General features: G+C 44.8%; 1 protein-coding gene and 1 pseudogene across 1 annotated transcript in view; both read right to left on the bottom strand.

Annotated features, from left to right (window-relative positions):
- Positions 1-25,010, bottom strand: part of LOC143633282 (uncharacterized) — a 50,445-nt gene that overhangs the window by 11,350 nt on the left and 14,085 nt on the right. The window contains exons 3-5 of the mRNA XM_077101613.1: positions 5,450-5,798; positions 5,147-5,338; positions 4,941-5,038 (exon numbers count right to left, since the gene is read on the bottom strand). Coding sequence (XP_076957728.1) covers positions 4,941-5,038; positions 5,147-5,338; positions 5,450-5,798 — 639 coding nt within the window. The remainder of the gene's footprint in view (positions 1-4,940; positions 5,039-5,146; positions 5,339-5,449; positions 5,799-25,010) is intronic.
- On the bottom strand, positions 20,992-23,271 carry LOC143633269 (nuclear intron maturase 4, mitochondrial pseudogene; annotated as a pseudogene).

Genomic DNA, 25,010 nt, shown 5'->3' with positions numbered 1-25,010 from the left:
CATCTCACTAAGCTACCTCCAGATCCGATTACCCAAGAGTGGCGTATCGATAACAGTGGAATACAAATGGCACTATGGAATGCCATGGAACCACAAATTCTCACTATTGCCCAAAACTTTTCTACTGTGAAGAAGATGTGAGATCACCTTTCTTCATCCTTTTCGGCTCAAGAGTCTCTATCTCATGCATATTCTGTGATCCAGGCCTATGGTAGAGCCGAACAAGGCGATTCTACATTCACCGATTACTTTACACGATTTTCTAAACTCCGGGATGAACTTCGTGCTGCATATCCACCCACTACTGATTTACAGGTCCAGGAGGAGCGAAACACCAAGATGGATGTCATGACCTTCATTTCCGATTTATCACCCAAGTATTCGAGCGCTCGGCCCTTACTGTTGAGTAACCCTTCGGCTACATCCTCTGTTGAATCAACTAATCATATGTTACGGGAGATGTATGGTCACGATGCAAATCCTACAGACACATCAGCTATGTATACCTCTACTGGTAAAGGTGTTGGTCGAGGCTCTCTTACGACCCACAAAAAGGGTATTGGACGAGGTAATGGTCTTGTCTGTCACTATTGCAAGGAACCTGGTCACACTAAATGGGATTGCCCAAATCGTCCCCCAGGAAGCCAGCCACCTCCTCGTCCCAAAGCTCGCATGGCTGCCACCGGTGAGGCTTCAGATCCGGTCGCTACTCCGGCCTACACGTTTAGTGAAGAAGACTATTGTCAACTGCAGCATCTTCTAAATTCTCAGACACCCGCCCCCGCTCCACACGCAAATACGGCCAATTCAGGTACATTTCCTAGTCTCACTTCATCTTGGGTTATTGATTCAGGTGCTACTCATCACATGACTGGGAACCCCGATATCCTTTCTAGCCTACACAAAGTTTCCCACCGGCCAGTTCGACTTGCTGATGGATCTGCTTGCCCCGTCCTTGGCATTGGATCCGTCACCAATTCGTCAAACCTAAACCTCTCTTCTATTTTGTTTGTTCCTAAATTTCCCGATAGCCTTTGTTCCGTGAGCCAACTTACTAAACAAACCTAAACCTCTCTTCTATTCGTCCTTTGCTAAGTTTTATCCTACTCATTGTATCTTTCAGGAGTTGGGGACGAACCAGCTGATTGGCACAGGTTTTGAATCAGGAGGCCTCTACCGCTTAACCTTCCCGCCATGTCCTACAGCAAACACTTGCGTTTCAAAAGTCAAAGAGGACCACTGCCGGTTAGGTCATCCCTCTACAGCGGTTATGAGGCAAATGAGACCAGATTTACCACTTTCGTCTTTTAATTTTCATTTTGAGTCATGTCAGCTTGGTAAACACACCAGGCGTCCCTATCCCCCTAGAGTGTCTAGTCGAGTCAGTGGTTGTTTTGAACTTTTGCATTCTGATGTATGGGGCCCTTGCCCTACTAAATCTACATTGGGTTTTGAATATTTTGTTACCTTTATTGATGATTATTCTCGTGCTACTTGGGTTTATTTATTGAAATCTCGTAGTGAGGTATTTTCCACCTTTCGTGAATTTAATGCTTATGTTCAAAACCAATTTAACACAACAATTAAAACTCTACGATCTGATAATGCAAAAGAATATTTTTCCACCTACTTCACATCATACTTAAACACCCATGGGATTGTTCATGAATCCTCGTGTCCATATACATCCCAACAAAATGGTGTCTCTGAACGCAAAATCGTCACCTGTTGGATGTTGCTCGCACACTCATGTTTCAATCTCATGTTCCACATCGCTTCTGGGGGGATGCCGTTCTCACTGCTACATATCTAATAAATCGCATGCCCACACCCGTTTTTCATGGTAAAACACCATTTTCTATCCTTTTTCCTACAGGCACTCCATTTCCTCTAGCACCTAAAGTTTTTGGTTGTGTGCCTTATGTTCATGATCATCGTCCGAAGGTCACTAAACTTGACCCCCGAGCTATCCGTTGTGTCTTTCTTGGTTACTCCCGAGTTCAAAAGGGGTATCAGTGCTATAGCCCATCTCTTCACCGATACTTTACTAGTGCCGATGTCACCTTTCATGAGTCATGTCCCTACTTTCTCGAGCCTACCACTTCTGTGTCTGACCCTTTCCCCGACCTTGATCTACCCACCTCTATCTTCATCCCCACCTTTCCCATGCCCAGTGTACCAGATTCCCCAGTATTAACTACTTCTGATCCTGCTCCTACAGGTCCACCGACAGACACTCCACCTCTACCCTTCCCATATAGTCGTCAACGTCGTAATCACTCGTCACAGCCTCCTGATTCCCAACCGGACCATGATTTGTCCTCAGTTCCACCTCCCGCTTCTGAGACCAACCTCCCCCCACCCACTCCCGAACCTACTCCTACCTCCACTACACCATACGATCCTCCAGGTGCCCCTTTTTCCTGATATACCTATTGCCTTTCGCAAAGAGCCTCGATGTTGCACCCGTTACCCGATTCATGATTATGTTGCCTATTCTCATCTGTCTCCTGAATCTCATGCCTACACTACTACCCTTGATTCCTACCCGATTCCCAGGAATGTGATGACAGCTCTTGCCCATCCAGGATGGAGGCGGGCTATGGAGGAGGAAATTAGGGCTCTTAGATCCAATCATACATGGGATCTTGAAACGCTTCCTGTAGGGAAGCATGTTGTTGGTTGTCGTTGGGTATTCACGGTCGAACTGCACCCGGATGGCTCTTTACATCTTTTAAAGGCGCGATTGGTCGCCAAGGGTTATTCTCAGGCATATGGCATTGATTATGATGAAACTTTCTCGCCGGTTGCTTAAATGCCATCTGTCCGTATTTGCATTGCTCTTGCTGCCATTAATCATTGGCCGCTCCACCAGCTTGATGTCAAGAACGCCTTCCTTAATGGTGTTCTTGAGGAGGAGGTGTATATGGAGCAGCCACCCGGGTTTATTGTTGAGGAGGAGGCCTCGAAAGTTTGCAGACTACGTCATTCTCTCTATGGTCTTAAACAGTCTCCCAGGGCATGGTTTGGTCGATTCTCGAGTGTTATGGGACAGTTCGGGATGACTCGTAGTGCATACGATCACTCTGTTTTTTTTAGACACCACAAAGGGAAAAGGATTATTGTAGTTGTTTATGTGGATGACATCATAATCACAGGTGACGATACTACTGGGATCACTGAACTCAAACAGTTCCTTCAGACTCAGTTTCAGGTTAGCGACTTAGGTCGGCTACGGTACTTCCTCGACATAGAGGTATCTCGCTCTCCACAAGGAATACTTCTCTCTCAACGGAAGTATGTCCTTGATATGTTGACTAAATGCGGCTTGCTGGGTTGCAAACCAGTTGATACCCCAATGCTTCCTACAAAGAAACTCCTCCCAAAAGAAGGGGATCCGATGAAGGATCCTGAGCGATACAGACGGTTGGTTGGTAAACTTAATTATTTAACTGTCACGCGACCGGATATTTCTTTTTCTGTCATTGTTTTGAGCCAATTCATGGCTGAACCATGCACCAGTCACTGGGATGCTGCTCTTCGTGTCTTAAGATATCTCAAGGCCACACCAGGCCTTGGCATCCTATATTCTGACCAGGGTCATTGTCGAGTGGGAGCTTTCACAAAAGAGGGAGATGGTCGGATATCAGGTTTCTCAGACGCAGACTGGGCAGGTTATCCGATTTCACGACGATCTACTACTGGGTATTGTGTGTTTGTCGGAGGAAATCTTGTGTCATGGAAAAGTAAGAAACAACACACGGTTTCTAGATCGAGCGCTGAATCGGAGTATAAAGCTATGGCAGATGTAACATCGGAGATGACATAGATTCGTCGTCTTCTAATAGAACTTGGAGTTGTTTCTAAAGACCTGATACAGCTATACTGTGATAATCAATTAGGCATTTATATAGCCAAGAATCAAGTTTTTCACGAGAGGACGAAACACATTGAGGTTGATTGCCATCTTATCAGAGACCGGGTAGTAGGCACACAAACAGATCCTCCATCCATTCAACCGATTCATATTAAGACAAACTTTCAGCTTGCGGATATTCTCACTAAGCCTCTTCGGAAACCTCAAATAGATTTTATTTGTAACAAGTTGGGCATGATTAACATATATGCTCCAACTTGAGGAGGAGTGTTAGTTAGTTCATATCGGGTTTTAGCCCGTATGTAGTTAGATGGTTAGACAAAGCCCATGGGCTTATTATTGGATGTCATTAGGTTTTATTCCTTGTATATATAGGAGTGTTCACCATTGTATTATTCATTCACTAAATAAACATCCTCTCTTTTACAATACATGTACGGGTCTATTAAGAAATCATATATTGCATGTTTCACATATATATCTACGTCTGCAAATGAACCGAACTAACACAAACGGGACATGTTCATGTTTGTTCATTTAACTTTAACTGAACAAACAATCAAACACGGACAATTAAACGAGCGGAGTTTTCTTGTTTGTGTCCATTCATTAGGAAAATGAGTATGTTCGTTCATTAAAGGTATAAGCGATCGAACACCAATTAAAAATAAATGTGAAAATCCTATTGGGTCTAAATAATTAATAAATCTAGGCCAAATTGTAATGCGTGATATTTTAATTTCATAAAACAAGACTAAACTGTAATTAAATGAAACTTTTATTAAATATATAAAAGTATGAAACTTAACAAACACAAATGAACGAACTTGAAATATATTCAAGTAAACGAGCGTTCACGAGCATAAGTGGACGAACGAGACATGCATTCATGTTCGTTCGTTTAACTATATAAACAAAAGAAACGTTTTTCGTGTTTGTTCCTTTATTAGATAAAGGACTTCCCATCGAAATCATTGAACATTCGGTTCGTTTACAAGTCTATGTTTATCCAAGCATAGACATGTCTACAAGAAAACACAGTGTCAGGAGATGAAGAAACAACCTTTCATCTGTCAGATACCAGCTCCACTGGTTCTTTAGAAGTGCTAAATTTGCTGGTAGCATAAGACACCTCTTCCCATTTTTAGCAATAAAAAACCACTGTAATCCCAAAAAAAAATTATTAGAAATAAGTAGATGAACTTTGTTCGATATTTAAGAAGGATTAAGAAAAGAATTCCATAATTTGTTTATATCAAATATGCCCACTTGATGATTATTCAACTGAAACCCTCTGCGAAAAATATAGCAGAGTTCCTTCTTGGTTGTACATTTGATACCATATTTTAACCATTTCTTTATGTTATCATAATCGTTTGGCAATTTGTTTTCCCAGTATGCGTAATCTGATTCTGATATATCATCATCATCATCATCCTCCTCTAACACTTCATGTTCCACCTATAAAAGATCAAATACAAAAAAAGATATTAAATACCGAAAATGTTCTTGCAGCTGACCTATTTCCTAGGAAATTTTGAGAATTTAATAATTACGTATTTGTTAGCTTACTTTCTCAATGGGTTGAAACTCGATGCCTTCTATTAGATACTGACTAGAATAATCCATAACGCCTTCAAATGAAATTTCAAGATCAACATTTCTCTCCTGGCTTTCAAATTGATACAATTCAGCCATCAACCATCCATCTTCTCTCACGTCTGCGAGGCATGAAACCGAAGGTTTTGTCTCCCCTTCCAATCTGTATCTGATGCCTAAATAATGCGGTTCGGTAAAAGCACACTTTGTATGTTTGAACACAAGATTTACTGTGTATGTGATTAGAGGTGACAAGAATTGAGTTCTGACATGTGCTTTGAACGTCCCATAATTAGTTATATAGCACTTGTTCAGGGGAAATCTACAAGAGAAAGAATATTGGTACATCACAATACGCTTAAAACCATTGAATGAAAAGAGGATGACAAGTACCTTGAACTCGGATGGGACGCATATCCATCAGTGTTTGATGTTTGTGCAGCTGGAATGAGACAGTCAGCGATCGATATCATTTCACAATGCTCTCCATTCTTATTTAATGAAAACCACTGTTCATGAAATAAACATTTCAGAGTAGAGATTTGAAGTGCAAAGATTTTCTTTTTCAACTTAACATTTGGAAATAGTGGCATTGATCAAGTGGTGGTACGGTTAGGTTTAAGCCATTTTATTACATCATTATATATTTTAGTTCATAAATATATTGGTACTAGTCTATAGTAAGATGAACAGTCTATAAAACCACAATTTACCAATCACAAAATGATTTATACTTAAAGTAGGCGCTTAAGAGCAATAGCTGATTACCGTTTTTCCCCTGTTAAGGAGAATCCCTTTGAAGAGACACGACTTCAGTTCCTCTTCTGATTGGTAGTTTAGAGGATGTACTGCCGTCTTAATTATCTTTTCATAATCCAATGGATGTTTCATCCATTCGCAACTCTCCTGAAGTTCAAGTGCAGTCTTGAGCTTTTCTACAACAAGAGACATTGTAGGTCGCTTTTCACGATATTTTTGCAGACACTGAAATGCAATGTCTGAAAATGTTTCCAAAGACCTCAGATCCATTTCTTGCATCAGGTCTTCAAAAATATTCTCATTCAACTTCTTATGTTTGTAGTTTTGTTTCCACACACGCACTAGACTCACAAACCTACCATTGGTATTCTCAAAGCATAGTCTTCCACACTGAAGAAACACTAAGTGACCCAGGGCAGATTACGGATAATCTGTGGGTTAAGTAATGTTTACCACGAGGATGAGGTTCAGCAGAGAAGGTTGTTCTTCGGATGACCTGCAAAACAGACACCGTAAGCTCGTCACTGAGAAGGGGGGGGGGTTCCTCCTTGTGACCACCCTCCGGCGTGAGAATCAGACTAGATTGCTCTGAATATAAGTGTATATTAAGAGATTGCTAGATAAGATAACGAGATATCAGATGATGTCCTTACCATTCCAAGGTGTTGGAGTATTTATAGCCGAAGGTAGGTTTCCTAGAAGGTACAGCCGGCTGAATAGTATTCCTGTTCTACCAACAGTGGACTACGCACAGGCCATGCTGGTTGGTGGATAGACTACGGCCGACAGTAACAAGGTCGGCTGTATACTGTTCCTTTACTGCCGGCTATGCACTGTTCCACCAACTGTAGGCTGCGCACGTCCCATAGTAAGGGTTGGTGAGTAGGCAGCGGCTAATAGTGACAAACAGTACTAGAGGGTGCTCCTCCTCGTACTGTTGTCGGTGAGCTGTCACCCTGTGATTGGTTCATGGGCTGTTCTGGTCAGATCGTCTGTTCTGCCCATACCTTAGTAGGTATAGTACAAAAGATCTTCCAGAAGCATACGGACTGGCTCATTTAGGCGGGATTATTCCCGCCTTGCTCATTCCTTCATGTGACTACTGAAGTAGCTAGTGCCTTGTGCGTGTAGCCTTGCTGTCAGTGCGGGTAGCCTTCCCTGATGGTTTGTATCCGCAACTGCGGGAACAAGCGGGGTACTTCACCATTGGGAGGCTTTCCCTGCGGGTACAGCTGGCGTACTGCGCGTAAGGTTTTCTCTGAGCATGGTGGGTCCTGCGGGAGCAGTTGGTCGTTGCGCAGACGTCCCTGTTCAAGGTGAGTCTTGCGGGTCCAACTGGGCTCTGCTGGGACCTACCTCTTCAAGTCCCCCCAGTCCAATGTTCTTCTCATGAATTATTAATAAGTGAGGTGAACTTTTGGACTAGCAAGGGGTTTTGAAAAGGGTTTTTAGTTTTAAGGTTTTCCGTGGGGATTCTTCCCGCGGTTTTCCTGATGTCACGCAGAAATTCCCGACTTTTCTGCTTGATCTTCGGGTATGAAGCGGGTAGGTTTGTAACCTCCTCGCAAGTCAGGAGCGTTGAGTCCCACTTGTGTGGATTCTCCATGGGGTTTTGGTAGTTTTCAACATAGTGATCAATTATGCTAAAACCACCAATTCCATCTTGGAGTTTCAAACAATATAGTTCTCGATATTCCCGTCATGCGGGGATGTTATTCTCGTTTCCACAAGCATGGCCCAGAAGATCCTTCTTGGTTTGAATTCCCTGCAGAGTGCTAAGTATGTGAAGGGTTTTGCCTTGACACTGTACCCGCACTCGTCTTATGGTTACTTTACTTCCAAGGTATTCCTGGCGTCAATTCCCTGCGGGTGCTAAGTATGTGAAGGGTTTTGCCTTAACACTGTACCCGCACCTGTCTTACAGTTACTTGGTTGCCACGGTAAGGGGTATTTTCCCGCTTACTTTTGAATCTTTATTTTTTTGAAATTTTTGAAATTCGAAGAGTTGGTGAAAGGATAAGAACAGTCCAAACTGCTGAAACGTCGTGCGACGGTTTCTTCTGACTGTGTCAGGACGTGCAGGAAGTTATGGTGACGTGACAGTACCTGGTCATTCCAGACGCTTTTTCAGGCGCGTGGGCGCGATTTTTCGGGCGCGTGGCCGCGAAATTAATGGTACGCGTCCTTTCAACAGCTGTTGCCAGCTTGCTTTTTGCCACGTGTCATAGTTTCATTGCACCGGCGATTTCTCTCTCTTCCGCATTAAATTCATCGCATTAATTGCGATTAGTATATAAAGGGGGAGAGGGCTCTTTGTAATCCACACTTTCACTTCTCTCTTCATCTTTCAAACGATTTCCGGCGAATACTCATCTTTTCAGTCGAGCATTCTCTTGAAATCGTTTTCTTCTTTCATATCTGCAAGATGTCGTCTCACGATCTTGAGGCTACAGCCCAGGAGGCTGGGGTGTACGTCGATGACAAGAGTACTGCTGGCGAGTGCCAGTGTGCTCTGCCTGTCGATCTATATCAGTACATCGTCAGGAAGTTCATGCTCGAGTCTCTCGAGCCTGAGTTTCCTGAACCCCATCAGACGGTGTATGATGCCCCCAGAGGCAAGATCGGGGTATATGCTGCATTCTTTGTCTATGGGAATCTTAGGTTCCCATTGACAAAGTTTGTGTACCGTGTCCTAGAGAGGCACGGTGTACACCTGACCGAGGTGCACCCGATGGCGATCGTGAAGATTCGCCACTTCGAGTGGGTGTGCCGGATTCTGGGCATTGAGCCCTTCGTCGACCGCCTGATGACCTTCTACTCTTGGAGGTGCATCCAGGGGTGGTATACGCTGATAACCCGAATCAAGGGTTTGAAGATTTGAACAAACCGAGCGCAGTCTTCGTTCGTGGAAGCGGGAGTTCTTCTACCTCTCCGCTCGCGCCATCCCCCTTGCCATGAAATTTAAGAATGGGCAAGCTCTCCCAAGCCTTCACGCCTCCAACTACCAGGAGGCGGAATGGTTCTCGAAGATATCCCGAGTCCAATCTCCGGTTTACCGGTTTGCGGAGTCCGGGATGGTGATGCTCGGGATGAGCCGGGTGTGGAAGGATGCGGATGCGCGAAAGATCCCGATCGTCCTCGAATACGGTTTGAACTCTGTTCCTTACGGTATGCTCTGTTTCTTTTTGTTGATTTAGAATCTCTTCTAACTTCTTTCCTGTTTATTTCAGAGGGGAACGACTTGCAGTCGCTCCTGTATCCGCGGGAGGCTGACAGTCCCGCTCGGATGGGTACTCGTGCTCTAGATGAGAACGATTTGCCCATCCTAGAACAAACGGCGGATCGGTTCGTGGAGGTCTACCCGCAAGGCCACGAGATCCTGAGCGCCAGGCGGCCAGGTAAGGCGCTATTCAACCCTTGACCCCTCAATGTTGAAACCTCTGCTGGAATTCCTCTAATCTTATGTTCTGATGAGGAATCCGCAGATGGTCCTCCGTTGGTGCGGAAGAAGAAGGCTGCCGGCGGGAAGGGGAAGGAGAAGGTGGCCTCCACTGCCGATCCAGTGCCTCGGTCTGACTCAGAGGCCGAGAGAGAGGAGGTGGCGGGGAACCCCGGTGGTGATAAGACCACTGCTCCGGAGGCTGCGACGATTGTCACCTCCGGAGAGCCCAGGATGACAACGGTGACCGGCGTGAAGAGGCCGGCTCCATCGGGTTCATCCCCGCCTGTCCGCACTTTTAGGCTCAAGAAAACCCGTAAGTACAAACTATATTTTTAACTGCATAGCTTTCCATCATTAATACTTCTTCTTTGTGCAGGCGTGGATGTTGACGCATTCCAGGGTGGAGCGGGGAGGAGTACCCCCCCTCCTATGACATTAGGCTTGGTCAGCCTACCTGAGGCGACGACCCAGGCGGCTGCGCCTGCTTCCGCTGGTTCAGTTGCTCATTCCATTGAGCCAACTGTTCCAGCTGTGATGACATCACCGCCGGCTGTCAGTGCCATTTTTACCGCATCTTTCACTGAGCCGGCGGTTACTTTTGCTGCGGACTCCGCAGCGGCGACCGCGGCGGCCTCGGCGGCCTTCACCATGCCTCCTCCGTCATCGGCAACGACGGCCGATCCTTCAGGTATGCATGTGGCTTCTCGCCAACCTCTGCCTCCTTCCCATCTACCTGACCTTTTGGACGGATTTCCCTTAGGTTCAGGTGATGGGTTTGGCTGCTATCGGCCTGTTATTGACCCTACAGGTACGTAGGGTTCTTTTGGCCTAATTTTTATTTATTTTTTATATCATCTTTTCCTAACTGCTTTTTGTTTTTTGCTGGATTCCAATGAAGTGTATGTTCCACGATGGAACATCCGCCGAGGAACAACCCTTCGCACACCTGTGGAGTGCGTGGAGTGGGCTCGTCACGCAGCTCCCAGTGGTGCGTTGGGGGAAGCCATGGCTAGCTACCAGGAGGGTAGGCTAACCAATGAGCTTCGGGTTCTCCTGGCCCGGATGCAGCCGCGCGTCGAGCTGCTTTGTCGTGAAAACGACAAGTTAAAAGCAGCTCGCATTCAAGAAGTAGCTCAGGCGCGGGCTGTCCGGGAGGAGAATAGGAGGCTCTCCGCCGCGGCTGCGGAGAAGGAGAAAGCGTTCAAGGCCCTTGAAGTTGAGGTTCAGGCCCGTCTCGAGGCCCGTTCCAAGGCTGCCCAAGCTGTTAACGAACAGCTTCGGCTGGCTAAGGAAACTGCTAGGAACGCAACTGAAAGGGCCACCAAGGCTGAAGCTGTTGCTGAGCCTCTACGCCTCGAGAATGAGGAACTTAAAGCTAAATTAGAGGCGCTCCAACAGGCTCATGATGCCTTGGCGATGGAGGACGCGAAGAAGCTCCAAGAGATCCTGGACCAGAGGGGCGTGCTTGACCACACTGAGCGGAAGCTAAAGGGCGTCGAAGAGGCTGCTGCAAAGGAAGTGTTGCTTGCCAACCTCAATAAAAGTGAAGCCGAACGCGCCTGTACCCAAGCTCAAGCCGCCCTCCAAGAAGCTCTGGTTGCCAAGGAATGGCTTCTTCGAGAAGCGTTGTCTCAGGTAAGCTTTTCATGTCTTTACGCTTTTCTTTGTAAATAGAAAAGGTTTTTGATACTTGTATTATTTTTGTAGGTTGTGCATCGGGTCTTCACGGAGACGTCTTATGACGATGCTATGAGCACAGCCCTCAACGCTTCTCATGAGGATGGAGAAAAGGCCGGCTTCCTGCTTGGTCTAGGGTTTGTTGAGAAAGGCATCCCGCCTTCCAACTTCCCTTTGTATGATGTGGATACTGAAGCTGTTTATGACCAAGCAGTGAACCAGTATGCCGCCTTCCCGCATCCGGTGGTGGAGAAGGTGAACGAAGTCGCTGCTGCTGATGATGGGCTAGCTATCCTTAAAGCTTTCCTTGAACCACCACGCTCTACTGATGGAGCGGGTCCAAGTGGAAGTGGTCCTGAAGCTTGATTCTGAAGATCCCTTTCCACCATTAGCGTAGATTTTTGCTTTTGTATGCGGGTATGAACCCAGCAATCTTTGTAATATTTGAATTTGATGGAATAAAGATTGTGTTAGTTCTTTGCCTTGTTTATTTTACGCATGTTTTGATCTAACTTAGCAATTTCTTTAGTACTTAGATAAGTTAACTTTTTAACGTGGCAAATTATAAGTTTGTTTCGCTTCCTCTTTCATGATTGTGCGGGTATGACCGTCACTTACACTTAGTAGGATGGCTTAACTTTACTTATATCTGACCTGCGTGGAAGTTTTCCTCATCTTTTCCTTTGAAATTTTCTAAGTGTTCAGAATAAGTTAACCTTTGGACGTGGTAGATGATAGGTTGAAGTTTTGCCTCCTTGTTCGTGATTGTGCGGGTAAGACCGTCACTTGCACTTACAAGGATGGCTAAACTTTACTTACATCTGACCTGCGTGTAGGTTTTCCTTAAAACTTGAAATTTTTACCGTTGTGTTTATGCGGGTTTTGCCGCCTTCCACACGTAACGACTTACTTCTTCCCCTAGTTATGCGGTGAATACCGGCACATCAGTGTGGGAAGTTCATAAGTATAAAGGTAAGGCTATCAACACATTGTGAAAGGAGAATCATTTCCATTAGAAGTGGCTCTAGGCCTTTTCTTTACAAGTTTGGAATTGATCTACATATAACATTTGCGTAATTGAGCTCCATTCCATGTTCTTGGGATGGGAGTGCCATCGAGCCTTTCGAGCCGGTACGCGCCCTTTCCCAGAACTTCTTTGATAATGTATGGCCCTTCCCAGACCGGGGCCAGCTTTCCTGGGCGTTCTTGGTTCGAAGCCTCGTTGTTACGCAGTATGTAGTCTCCTACATTGAAGTTGCAAAGTTTTACCCGCGTGTTGTAGTACCTTTGCATTTGTCGCTTGTAGTTCTCTTCACGCACTGCGGCTAAGTCTCTGCGTTCCTCGGTTAGCATAAGCTCTAACCGTCTTTCCGCATCATTGTCTTCTGGCTGAATCAAGACCCTTGGTGAGGGTAAACCAATTTCGACCGGGACCATGGCTTCAGTGCCATAAGTGAGACTGAACGGGGTTTCTCCCGTACTGGCCTTCTTCAGCGTTCTGTTTGCCCAAAGGACGTGCGGAAGCTCGTCCACCCAGCCGGATCTGTGTTCCAAGAGTCTTTTCTTTATGCCTTCGACGATGCTCTTATTTGCTCTTTCCACCTCACCATTACCTTGCGGGTGTGCCACTGAGGTAAAGGTGTGGGTGATTTGAAGTTCTTTCAGCCACTGTTGTAGCTTCTTGTCAGCAAAGTTGGTGCCGTTATCGCTCACCAAATTCTGTGGAAGTCCAAAACGACAAATAATAAATTCCCAAATAAATTTTTTGATATGTTTCGCGGTTGTTTGGGCTAAGGGTTTTGCTTCTATCCACTTGGTGAAGTAGTCGATGGCTACCACTAGGAACTGAACATTTCCTGCTGCTGTAGGAAATGGGCCTGTCACATCGATGGCCCACTTCTGAAATGGCCATGAAGAGGTGACTGGAACAAGTTCATTCTTCGGGCGGTGCGTGTTGGGTGCGTAGAGCTGGCAAGACCTTCATTTTCTGATGTATGCCAGCGCATCCGTATGCATCTCCGGCCAAAAGTATCCCGCGTTGTTTAGCTTAGCTACAACAGCGCGGGGACCTGCGTGTACTCCATAGATGCCTTCGTGTACTTCCCTTAGGAGGTAGTCAGCATCTTGGTTGTCCACGCATCTTAAGAGTGGGCCAAGAAAGTTACGTCTGTAAAGGATGTCATCGATGAGTTGATAATTCAGTGCTTTACAGCGTAGTTTTCTTGCCTGTGTTTTTGACTCTGGTAGTGTATATGCCACAAGGTATTTTATTATTGGTGTCATCCACGTTTCTGTGCCGGTTTGGATGACACAAATTTCCTTGTGCGGGACCGAAGGTGTCTCGAGGAGTTCAATGCGGATGTCCTTTCCTAAGTGGGTGAAGGCTAATGATGCAAGCTTGCTTAACGCATCCGCAGATTTGTTTTCACTTCGCTTGACGTGTATGACTTTGCAGTCGTTGAAATCGCGCATAAGGGATTTTGCTTGTGCGAGGTACAGGGCCATTGTGTCGTTCACGGCCGTGTACGTCCCGTTGATTTGATTGGCTACTAACATGGAATCCACGTGGGCTTCCAAGTGTTTCACTCCCATCTTACGCGCAATTCTCAGCCCAGCCAAGAATGCCTCATACTCGGCTTCGTTATTCGTACTTGGAAAATCCAGTCGAATAGCGTAAGTGTATTCTTGGCCTGCTGGGTTGGTTAGTTTCAGCCCTGCGCCTGAACCCTCGTTACTGGCTGCTCCATCAGTGTAGAGTCGCCAGACATCATTGATGCCTTGTGCTGGAGAGGGTTGAGCCTCTTCCTGGCACTCTTTTTCCCGCGATGCAGGCACTTCCGCAATAAAGTCGGCCAAAACCTGGCCTTTTATGGCTGGTCTTGGCTTATACTTTATCGCGTACTCCCCCAACTCAATTGCCCATTTGGCTAGGCGTCCCGATAACTCGGGTTTGCCTAGAACGTTTGTAAGTTTGAAGTTGGAGAGAATGGTGATTGGGTGACCCTGGAAATATCGTCTTAACCTGCGTGAAGCGTGTATAAGTGCTAAGACTAATTTTTCGAGGGTAGAGTACCGGGTTTCTACGTCTGTTAGGATACGGCTGACATAATAGATTGGCATCTGGATGCCTTTTCGCTCTACTAGCAGGACTGCCCCGGTTGCTCTATCTGTTGCGGAAAGGTATAGGATTAACTCCTCTCCCGCTTTTGGTGCTGTGAGCGTTGGAGTTCGATCAAGCGTGACCGAATCTCCTGAAAAGCTGCTTCCGCTTCTGGTGTCCAGCGGAAGTGCGTTTTCTTTAAACAGTTTCTCAACGTTGACACGAAAGGAAACGACTTATCCGCGTGGTTTGCCAAAAAGCGATTAAGTGCCACTAGTCGTCCATTCAGTGTCTGAGCCTGTTTGATGGTAGTAGGTGATTCCATTTTGATAATGGCTTCGACCTTTTCAGGGTTCGCTCTGAAGCCATCTTTAGTGACGATGACCCCCAAGAACTTCCCTTCTTCCATTCCAAAGGCACACTTGCTCGGGTTGAGCTTCATGTTTATCTTCCTGAGCGTGTTGAAAGTTTCTTCGATGTCTTTCAACATCGCTTCTGTGTCAGGGCTTTTGATGACCAAGTCATCCATGTAGACTTCCAAGTTCCACCCAATTTGGGCATGAAACTGGTTGTCCATCAGGCGTTGGTATGTGGACCCGGCATTCTTAAGTCCGAATGGCATCATTTGGTAACAAAATGTGCCATCGGGCGTCCGAAAAGCGGTTTTGTCCTAATCATCAACGGCCATGTGGATTTGATGGTACCCCTTATACGCGTCCAGGAAGCATTTAAGGCGAAACGGTGCCAACGAATCCACCTTAAGATCAATTTCGGGTAACGGATAACAATCTTTGGGGCATGCTTTGTTCAAGTCCTTGAAATCTATGCACATGCGCCATTGTTTGTTATTCTTCGGTACCATAACGGGATTTGTAACCCATGTTTGATATCTACTAACGCGTACGATGCCTGCGTCAAGGAGTTCCTTGACTTGGGTTCTACAAGCGTTAGTTTGTACTGGCCCCATTACTCTGCGCTTTTGTACGATTGGCGTAACAGCCGGATCGCATTTGAGCTTATGCTCTGCCTTACTTCGGGGTACACCAGTCATGTCAGCTGGTGTCCACGCGAAGATGTCCGCGTTTTTCTGTAATAAGTGCTTGAGTAAGGTGCGTGTGGGATCAACAACTGTTGGGCCAATGGAAACGGCCTGGTCAGGGTATTTGCCATTGAAGGCCCATCTTTCTGGTTCGGTGATGGTTGGTTTAGCCATCTTTGGTTTGGGTTTAGATGAGACAGATGCGATGCATACCTGGGGAATGCTGGTGATCATCGCTACAACCCTCAGCTGTTGGCCATCCCATCATGCCGTGGACTGAGGATACCACGGCGTTGAATCTTGCCATCCCGTCTCTTCCGAAGAGAATGTCGTATGTGTGGTGTGGCTTCCTCATTACGACAAAATCCACGTCTTTTGTGCGTGAGTGATTCCCGTCCGTAAGAGTGACGGGGAAGATAGGATACCCAGGGGGGTGTTTGTGCTGCCATCGAACCCTTCCATCGAGGCGCAGATCGTTTCCAGGCGTTCCTTGTCTTCGTCATCTAGCTTGTCGAAGAACTGCCTGTACATCACCGTTGACGAGGCGCCGTTGTCAGCAAGAGTGCGAGAAGTGATGTAGTGCCCCAGCTGGCTTTTGATGACGATAGGGCCTTCTTTGCTGGGTCCTCCTGGCACTCGCGGGAAGCGCACCTCAGCTTCCTTCCACGCGCATGGTTCTGTCGTTCGCCTTTTTCTTTCTCTGATCTTACCATGAACCATGTTGATGCTGATGTCAACGGGCTTTCGTCCGTTGCCTCGGTACTGGTTATCGTTCCTTCCTCCCTTCTTGATTGATGCCACCAGGTGTGCCAGTCTTCCATCCTTGACGAATGCTTCAACAATATCCTTCAAGGATGTACACTCTTCCGTACTATGACCTTTTGTCCCGTGGAAGTCACAGGATTTACTCTGATCCGCATTAGGTCGCTGCCGGATCATTGGAGCTTTTGGCCATGGTAGCTTTTCAGTGGCAAATATCTTCGTGACGCTTTTGGTGAGTGGCGTCCACCGGTGTTTTTGGCTTGAAGGGTGTGTGTTATTTCTTCCGCCAACAAGAGGGTGAGAGCTGGATGAGGTGTCAAAGTTTACCTTTGACTGCCAAATACCTAGCTTCCTCTTTTTGTTCTGCCGGGCGATCCGAACATTGTTTTCTCTAGTCCTTTGCGTGTAGAGGTGTGTACTCTGGGGAAGATCCCTTCCCAGTTGCTTCTCCGTCTCGGCAAAGCGCTTGGCCGCCGTCATGATGGCATCCCATGTGGATGGCATGCCGTCCTTACCCGTCAATGTGCGGATAAGCTCTGGGTATTCGGCGCCCTGGATGAAAGCGGCGCGAACAAGATCTTCACTTATGTTGCCCAGACTTAGCTTTTTGGAGTTGAAGCGAGTGATGAAGTCTAGTAAAGATTCATCCTCCTCTCTAACGCAGTTGAGGATCGTCCACTGTTCTTCAGTATATTTCCTTTGTTGGCTGAAGTGTTGGCTGAACTTGTTCTGAAAGTCCGCCCAATCATATATGTGGTGGACCGGTAAACGATCGAACCATGCCCTGGCCGCTCCAACCAGAGTCATCTGGAACATATAACACCACGTGGGTTCCGTCCAGTTACTGACGGTTGCCCCCGCGATGAATCTGTTCAAGTGGTCGTCTGGGTCGGATAGACCATCATAAGTGCCAATGTTGGACATTTGTTTGGCACTTCTCGGGGCGATTGCTTCCGCAATGTCCCTTGCAAACTTTGACTTTCCTGCATTTGCAGCAGTTGGTCTGAAGGTTTTGGAGAAGTCACGCGGGTTTCTCTCCGCATTCGTTGGTTTAAAGGCTTCCCCAAAATTCCTTGTCGGTTGGAAGTCCGTTTCCTTACGCTTCCCTTTTGCCTTATGGCGAGGGTTTGCGTCGGTATCGGATTCTTCCCGCTCATCGTCTGAGTACTCGCACTCACTGTTCATATTGAGATGCTGGCGAGTACTGCCGAATTCGTCAGCCTGTTGAACTGAACGCAAGCGTTCATCCAACTCAGCTTGGAACTCTTTCTGACGTGCTTCGGCCCACGCCTTAACTTGATCTAGTGTTTGGCGAGGGACCCTCGTTCGTTTTTTCAACTGGGCATCAGTGAACCCCAGTGGAATATTGTTTACTGCACTTGCCCCGGCTTGGGTAACCGGGGTAGTGTTCGTAAAATTTGTATAACCGCCGGTGTTCCCCCCAGTTGTTGGGGTTGTGGTTACCGGGGTTTCTTGGTCGCTTACTGGCCTTGGGACCGGAGTAACGTTAACCATTTCTTCAGAAATTTTTGAAAAAACTAAGAATTAGTTCTAGCTTTTATGCACGGATGGCGCCAATGAAGAAACACTAAGTGACCCAGGGCAGATTACGGATAATCTGTGGGTTAAGTAATGTTTCCCACGATGATGAGGTTCAGCAGAGAAGGTTGTTCTTCGGATGACCTGCAAAACAGACACCGTAAGCTCGTCACTGAGAAGGGGGGGGGGGGTTCCTCCTTGTGACCACCCTCCGGCGTGAGAATCAGACAAGATTGCTCTGAATATAAGTGTATATTAAGAGATTGCTAGATAAGATAACGAGATATCAGATGATGTCCTTACCATTCCAAGGTGTTGGAGTATTTATAGCCGAATGTAGGTTTCCTAGAAGGTACAGCCGGCTGAATAGTATTCCTGTTCTACCAACAGTGGACTACGCACAGGCCATGCTGGTTGGTGGATAGACTACGGCCGACAGTAACAAGGTCGGCTGTATACTGTTCCTTTACTGCCGGCTATGCACTGTTCCACCAACTGTAGGCTGCGCACGTCCCATAGTAAGGGTTGGTGAGTAGGCAGCGGCTAATAGTGACAAACAGTACTAGAGGGTGCTCCTCCTCGTACTGTTGTCGGTGAGCTGTCACCCTGTGATTGGTTCATGGGCTGTTCTGGTCAGATCGTCTGTTCTGCCCATACCTTAGTAGGTATAGTACAAAAGATCTTCCAGAAGCATACGGACTGGCTCATTTAGGCGGGATTATTCCCGCCTTGCTCATTCCTTCATGTGACTACTAAAGTAGCTAGTGCCTTGTGCGTGTAGCCTTGCTGTCAGTGCGGGTAGCCTTCCCTGATGGCTTGTATCCGCAACTGCGGGAACAAGCGGGGTACTTCACCATTGGGAGGCTTTCCCTGCGGGTACAGCTGGCGTACTGCGCGTAAGGTTTTCTCTGAGCATGGTGGGTCCTGCGGGAGCAGTTGGTCGTTGCGCAGACGTCCCTGTTCAAGGTGAGTCTTGCGGGTCCAACTGGGCTCTGCTGGGACCTACCTCTTCACACACAATACTTCAAATAAGACAACACCGAAAGAGTACACGTCTGACTCTTTCGTGAGGATGCCCAACTCCATATACATTGGATCCAGGTACCCAATGGTACCTACAACATTGGTGATAAGAGCCGTGTGCGGTTGATTAGCTGGCCCTACTTTTGATAGTCCCATGTCAGAAACTTTGGCGTTCCAGTTATCATCAAGAAGGATATTGGAACTCTTTATATCACGGTGGAGAATTCTTTGCTGAGTGCCCGTGTCATCATGTAGATAGCTTAGTCCTCTTGCCGCATCAAGGCATACCTTAAGACGTTGAATCCACGTGAAAGTAGTGGATCTTAAATGGAGATCGAGGCTTCCATTAGATGCATACTCATAAATAAGGATCTTCTCACCATCCTCGTCACAGTATCCCAGTAGAGAGACAAGATTTTCATGTGTGTAACGTGATAGCATCATGATCTCCTTCCAGAACTCCGGGTCCCCTTGCCCAAATTTACGATCTAGATGCTTAAAAGCAGCCATACTTCGTCCCTGAAAGTGAGAAAGTTCTCCTCCGTACACCTTCCCAAAACCACCGGTTCCGATAACTTTGTTGTCATCAAAGTTGTTGGTGGCTGATTTGATATCTTTTAAGTTGGATTTTAAGTTGTTGAAACTCCTTCAAGAAAGTCTCCATTAATATTGTTGCTCGGTAGGATAATATAATGAGAAAATCAAATCAAAATTTCAAAGCAATCGCAAATGCAGTACTTGACACTTGACAGGAGATGCGAATATACCTCAATTGGTGTGAAAAAAGAACAAGCAGATGTGCTTGAATAAAAAAGGTGTTTGTGTCATTAAACATGTTTGACTCCAGCTATTAAGCCTAAACAATTTGCAAGTGGTTTATAAAGATTATGATAAAGAATTATATTAATGAATAAACCAACCCCACATCAAATAAAATATCAAATAATTTTAAAGTGAAGAATAGAAAAAACCTAAATTCACATAAAGTTTCTTCAGCTAAATAACAAAAGAATAAATTAAAACCTTAAAACTAACTCACTATCTTTATTGTGAGTATAATGGAGTGTAATTCTATAGTGAGCCGGCCACACAAGGAATGATTTCTATTTTAGATGTACGAGTATGCGTAATAGCATCATGATCTCCTTCCAGAACTCCGGGTACACTAGCCTAAATTTACGGTCTAAACGCTTAAAAGCAGCTATGCTTCTCCTCTTAAAGTGAGAAAGTTCTCCTATGTACACCTTCCCAAAACCACCGGTTCCAATAACTATGCTGTTACTAAAATTGTCGGTGGCTGGTTTGATCTCTTTAAGTTGGAGTTTAAGTTGTTGAAACTGCTCTAAGAAAGTCTCCATTTAGTTGTTGCTCGGATAATATATAATGAGAAAATTAATCAAATTCTCAAAGCAATTACAGATGGAGATGCTAATATACCTCAAGTGGTCTTAAAAAAGAACCAACAAAAAGGTACGAAAATTTCACAGCTCTCGAAATTGGATGATAATTAATAATGACTTCAATACACACAAAAGATGTGCTTGATTATACTAGTTCCAGGGAAGCAGTGCCTTAGTATAAGTTACAAGGAGTAGTATTTAGTTCTAACTGAAACCACTAAACTAGCTACTTTTGTTTTAATATGTATTATACTTATACATAGACTAACCATCATTTAACTTGTTCTACTGGTCCAAATGCATGTGGTGTGCACGTCTTTCCATGTCCAGATCACATGACCTCATTAAAAATGTTTAATACCAGCTATTATAGCCAAATTTTTATAAGTGGTAATACAGCCAAATTTATCAGTATTCCAAGGAATCTCATGTGCACAACACTATCACCTAACCACCGGAAAAGAAGGGCTGATATATAATACTGCCCAAGAAGATATGCAAATCCTTAATTTGAAAAGAGGGCTAAAGGAATGACGGAAAACTTTATGAATCCACACTTGAAAAGGAATTCAAAATATGTGTACATACAAAAGGACACTCATGCAATTTTTAGTAACTGGACTGGACCCTCAGACTGCTAAGACCGGATTACAGAATCGATTTCTATAAAAACTTTTGAGAGAAAATGTAAATTTTGCCTCACGGTTCGTGTCTGATACGAGAATCTGCTATCCCCTGAAGGTTGCTTCTGTTCCCCCTTGATTATATCTTTCGTCACGGACAAAGGTCTTTCACTCTAGATTTACTCACAACTCGCGCCAAAGATAACAAACACAAACCGCTAGAACCAACCCCATACAACAACCCCTCATCATAACAAAGATCCCGAGATTCCAGAAACCCGTTAACAGAATGTTCTTCTGTTAACGAGATTCTGCACAGATTTGATTCAAACTTCCTCTCGATCTTGGTTTCATGTAATCTATACTTTGTAGCTAGCGTACGTATGCACGATTTCCAAACCTTTTCATTAATAATAATCTTTGTTTCACCAAAATTTTCACACATAAATGATACTATTTAATCTATCGCGTAACAATACCATTATACCAATCAATAATATTATCATGATTTAGTAAAACGAGTGTCTGGCAAGCACGCGGGTACCCTTCCCTATTCGTTATCCCGTATCGATGTAACACATTCTTATTGCCTTCAACGGGGACGAAACTTCGGTGACGTAACCCGAATCGGAAGAAATGTAGATTCGGGTAAAAGGTTGACCGTTGACTTTGTCTCGGAAGTGACATACTTTTTGACTTGATTTTGAAACATGTAAAACGAGTCTTTTAAGTCTTCGGGCAGTGCTTTTTCGGTTGTTAACTTGGATAAAATATATTCTTCTGTGTCATGTCTTTTTAAATTTTGACCTTGCATCCAAACCTTTAGTAAGACTTTATACCAATGATCGGTTTCCATGCCCGGCTTACGGAAACATGACACGTGGCTCAAAACCGAGGAACAGTCAGCAAGATGTTTGATTTCTGACTCTTTAACTTTCTTGAATCCATGACCCAAGACTTTCTTCCCGATTCTGATCATCCCTTCATTCCAGGCCTCTTCCTTCTACAATGCAAATAACTCAACTTTTTCCTTTAACTTGTGAACCGCTCTAACCGCAGGACTCTCTTTTACAGTCCTCTTAATAAAATTGCCCATAAATTTTACTCCTCGAGGATCGTTACATTGCAAAATATTTGTGTTACTGTCAAAATCCAAATAATGTGATCCCTGTATGTAGGTTTCAATTTCTGACTTTAAAGCCAGACTCACTTCTTTTGGAGCCCTTAACTATGATAAGAATTTCATCCATTAACCGACAACAGTGCACCCTAACTCCCGACCTACTTCCTGCATTTCCTTGAGTGGGACTCATCTGTCTCCTAAACCAGCGACGCAGCTTTGACTCTGACTTTGACTCGTCAAATTGACCATCATCTAATGCATCAAGAACTTCATACTTCATTGACAAATTAAGAATCTCCAGGTCAAAGAGGTCAAGATATATATTCATTAAAACCGGAGACAGCACGCCTTCTTGTGGGAGACCGTGGCCTTTAGCAAACCCTCCAAATTCCATATTAAGAACTCCAACGTTAAACATGCTATGGATTAAAGAATATAATTTGGGATCTTCGATCTTCGTTTCCATTGTTGATGTGAGCTTAGAATAGATACGTGTGTCAATCTTCTTGTTGAGTATTATAGGGAACCACCAATCTGGATTCACGATTTCTTTACAGATGTACTTCAAAGCCGATGACTGACCCCTTCCGGTTCGACACCCATGTGAGAGTTTAGAAAAATGTGGTCGATAAACAACCTCTAGAGCTATTCTAATGGCTTCTTGAATCACATTTGTTTTGAGATTGGGAATTATCAGTTTTTCCTTGTTTTCTCCCCGTGTTGAAAAGGAATATATGTTGGAACTTATGTCAAAGTTTTCTGAAGCTAATTCTTGGGCTAGAGAGGTGAAGTCGATATGGTCACACTCGGATGCTAAGTTGACATTTGAGTTGACCCTTATACTATCATAGGCGACTTGAACAGTATATGGATTGGCGATTACTTTCTCAATAAGATCATGAAGCTTTCCATCTTTGAATTGGTCTTTTACTCTTTTCTTTATGCATAACTCGAGAAATCTCTTGATCTCTAACCGGTTCATTGTTTTCCTTTCATCAATTTGAGAAGACTCGTCAACTACACAACCTAAGCTGCTTGCTAACGACAATTTGTCGATGCTAGTGTTATTATTATTATTATTAATGGGTTTTAGAGATGAATCAACTGAATGACCCATGTGTCTTTTTCCTGTGAGGACAAACGATTTGAACTTATTAATGTGTTCTTGTTAGAAATAAAAGAAGATTAAAAGAAAACTTTTGTGCGGGATTACCTATGTCAACATCTGATAAATTGGCCGAAATAAGATTAAACCAATGAAGATGTGCAGTCCTGCTCATAAGTTTCCTCCTGCAAATCATTGATAGACTGTAGACCTATAGACCACAGTTTTACGAGTCAAACCCTGTTGGGAATTTCGTTTAAAGAACGTTACTTGGCGTGCAAGGCAAAGTAACATGATTTAAGGAGTGGATAACTATAAACAATTAAATGTGCTCAGATTTAATTGTTAGTATAATTATCAGGTCCTATTATTTAGCAATCCTAATTGTAGTCTAAACGTGATAGGTTAGATTATAAATACCCGTGCTTTGAGGTTTGGAGATTGTAATCTGAGTAATTGAGTTTTGTGAAGTTTCTCAATAACAAACGTATTCTGTTTTGTGTTTTGAGTTCGTGTTCGATACCTGGTACCAATTCCATTAATTGGTATCAGAGCGTTCGAAATACCTGGGAACCGGCGTGAAGGTCGGACCTGTGCAAGGTCGGAGTAACCTTTGGCGTGTGGGAACTTCAACCGGCAAGCAGCAGCAAACATCGGTCGTCGTCGGCAATCTGCAACTGTACCTCGGCGGCTCGGCAGATCAAGCAATCAGTGTGCGGTTGTGTACTCCAAACGGCGGATCGGTACACGGCAATGACGACGAACGGTGGCTTGAGTTGAGGTCACGGGTTTAAGTTGTTTTTGGATTGGCGGACGATTGAGTTGATTGAGTTGTTTTTTGATCGGTGGACGATCGGTGTTCCGTGATTTCAATCAAGTGGTCGGAAGTCTCAAAGTGGCTCACCTAACCTTTTTTTTAAGGTTCTTTTTAATTAGGTCACAAAAGGACAAAAGTTCCTATTTTGAATATATATATTCTATTAAGAGATCAGGCTGTGTTTCTTTGAAACCGAAAGGCATGCTCGGTTAGATTCGGAATCGGGTTTAATCGTGTAGGCTGGAAAAATTGAACCAGTTACACCAAGGGATTTTCAAAATCTTATAGCCGTAGAAACAAGATGAGTGGCGCGAACCAAACAGGTAAAGAGACGACTACCGGATCGTTTCAGTGTCCGCGTTTGACAAAAACGAACTACACGAGTTGGAGTATGCATATGGAGGTTATTTTTGGGATTCATGGAGTTTGGGATGTAATTGACCCGGGCTCTAATGATGCGAAGAAAAATAACATCGGGAAGGCGCTTCTGTTTCAGTTGATTCCCGAGGAACAGATACTTCAAATCGGTAATTTTAAATTGGCAAAAGAGATGTAGGATGCCATAAAGTCAAGAAATATGGGCGCGGAACGTGTGAAGGATGCTAGACTTCATACATTAATATGTGAATTTGACGGTTTGATGATGAAAGAAACCGAAACAATTGACGAGTATGCCTCGAGAATTACCGCGATCTCTTCTAAAGCAACCACACTTGGACAACTATATGAAGAAAGGAAGCTAGTTCAGAAATTCTTCACAAGCCTGCCGAGCCGATTTATCCAAGTTGTAGCATCCCTCGAGCAAGTGTTAGACCTTAAAACAGTCAGTTTTGAGGATGTTGTCGGGAGATTGAAGACTTATGAGGAGCGTATCAAAGGACATGTGTTGCGTTCTGAAGAATGTAAACTTTTGTTTAATCATTCTGAATCCTCTTCGAGTTCGAGGCAGGTTTCACGCGAATTGAGTAGGGATCGCGGGAAAGGTTCGAACCGAGGACGTGGTGGTGGACGTGGCAATCAGAACCGTGGTTCACAAGGAGGGTCCATTGAAGGGGATAAACGAAAGGTTAAAAAGGATTACTCGGAAGTGCAATGCTTTCGTTGTGATGAATTTGGTCACTTCGT

This window comes from Bidens hawaiensis, unplaced genomic scaffold (genome assembly GCF_021521415.1).
Source record: "Bidens hawaiensis isolate Kalapana, Puna unplaced genomic scaffold, B.hawaiensis_p1.1 tig00006636_1, whole genome shotgun sequence".
Classification (NCBI taxonomy): Eukaryota; Viridiplantae; Streptophyta; class Magnoliopsida; order Asterales; family Asteraceae; genus Bidens; species Bidens hawaiensis.
This window is presented reverse-complemented; position numbering and strand designations above follow the sequence as displayed.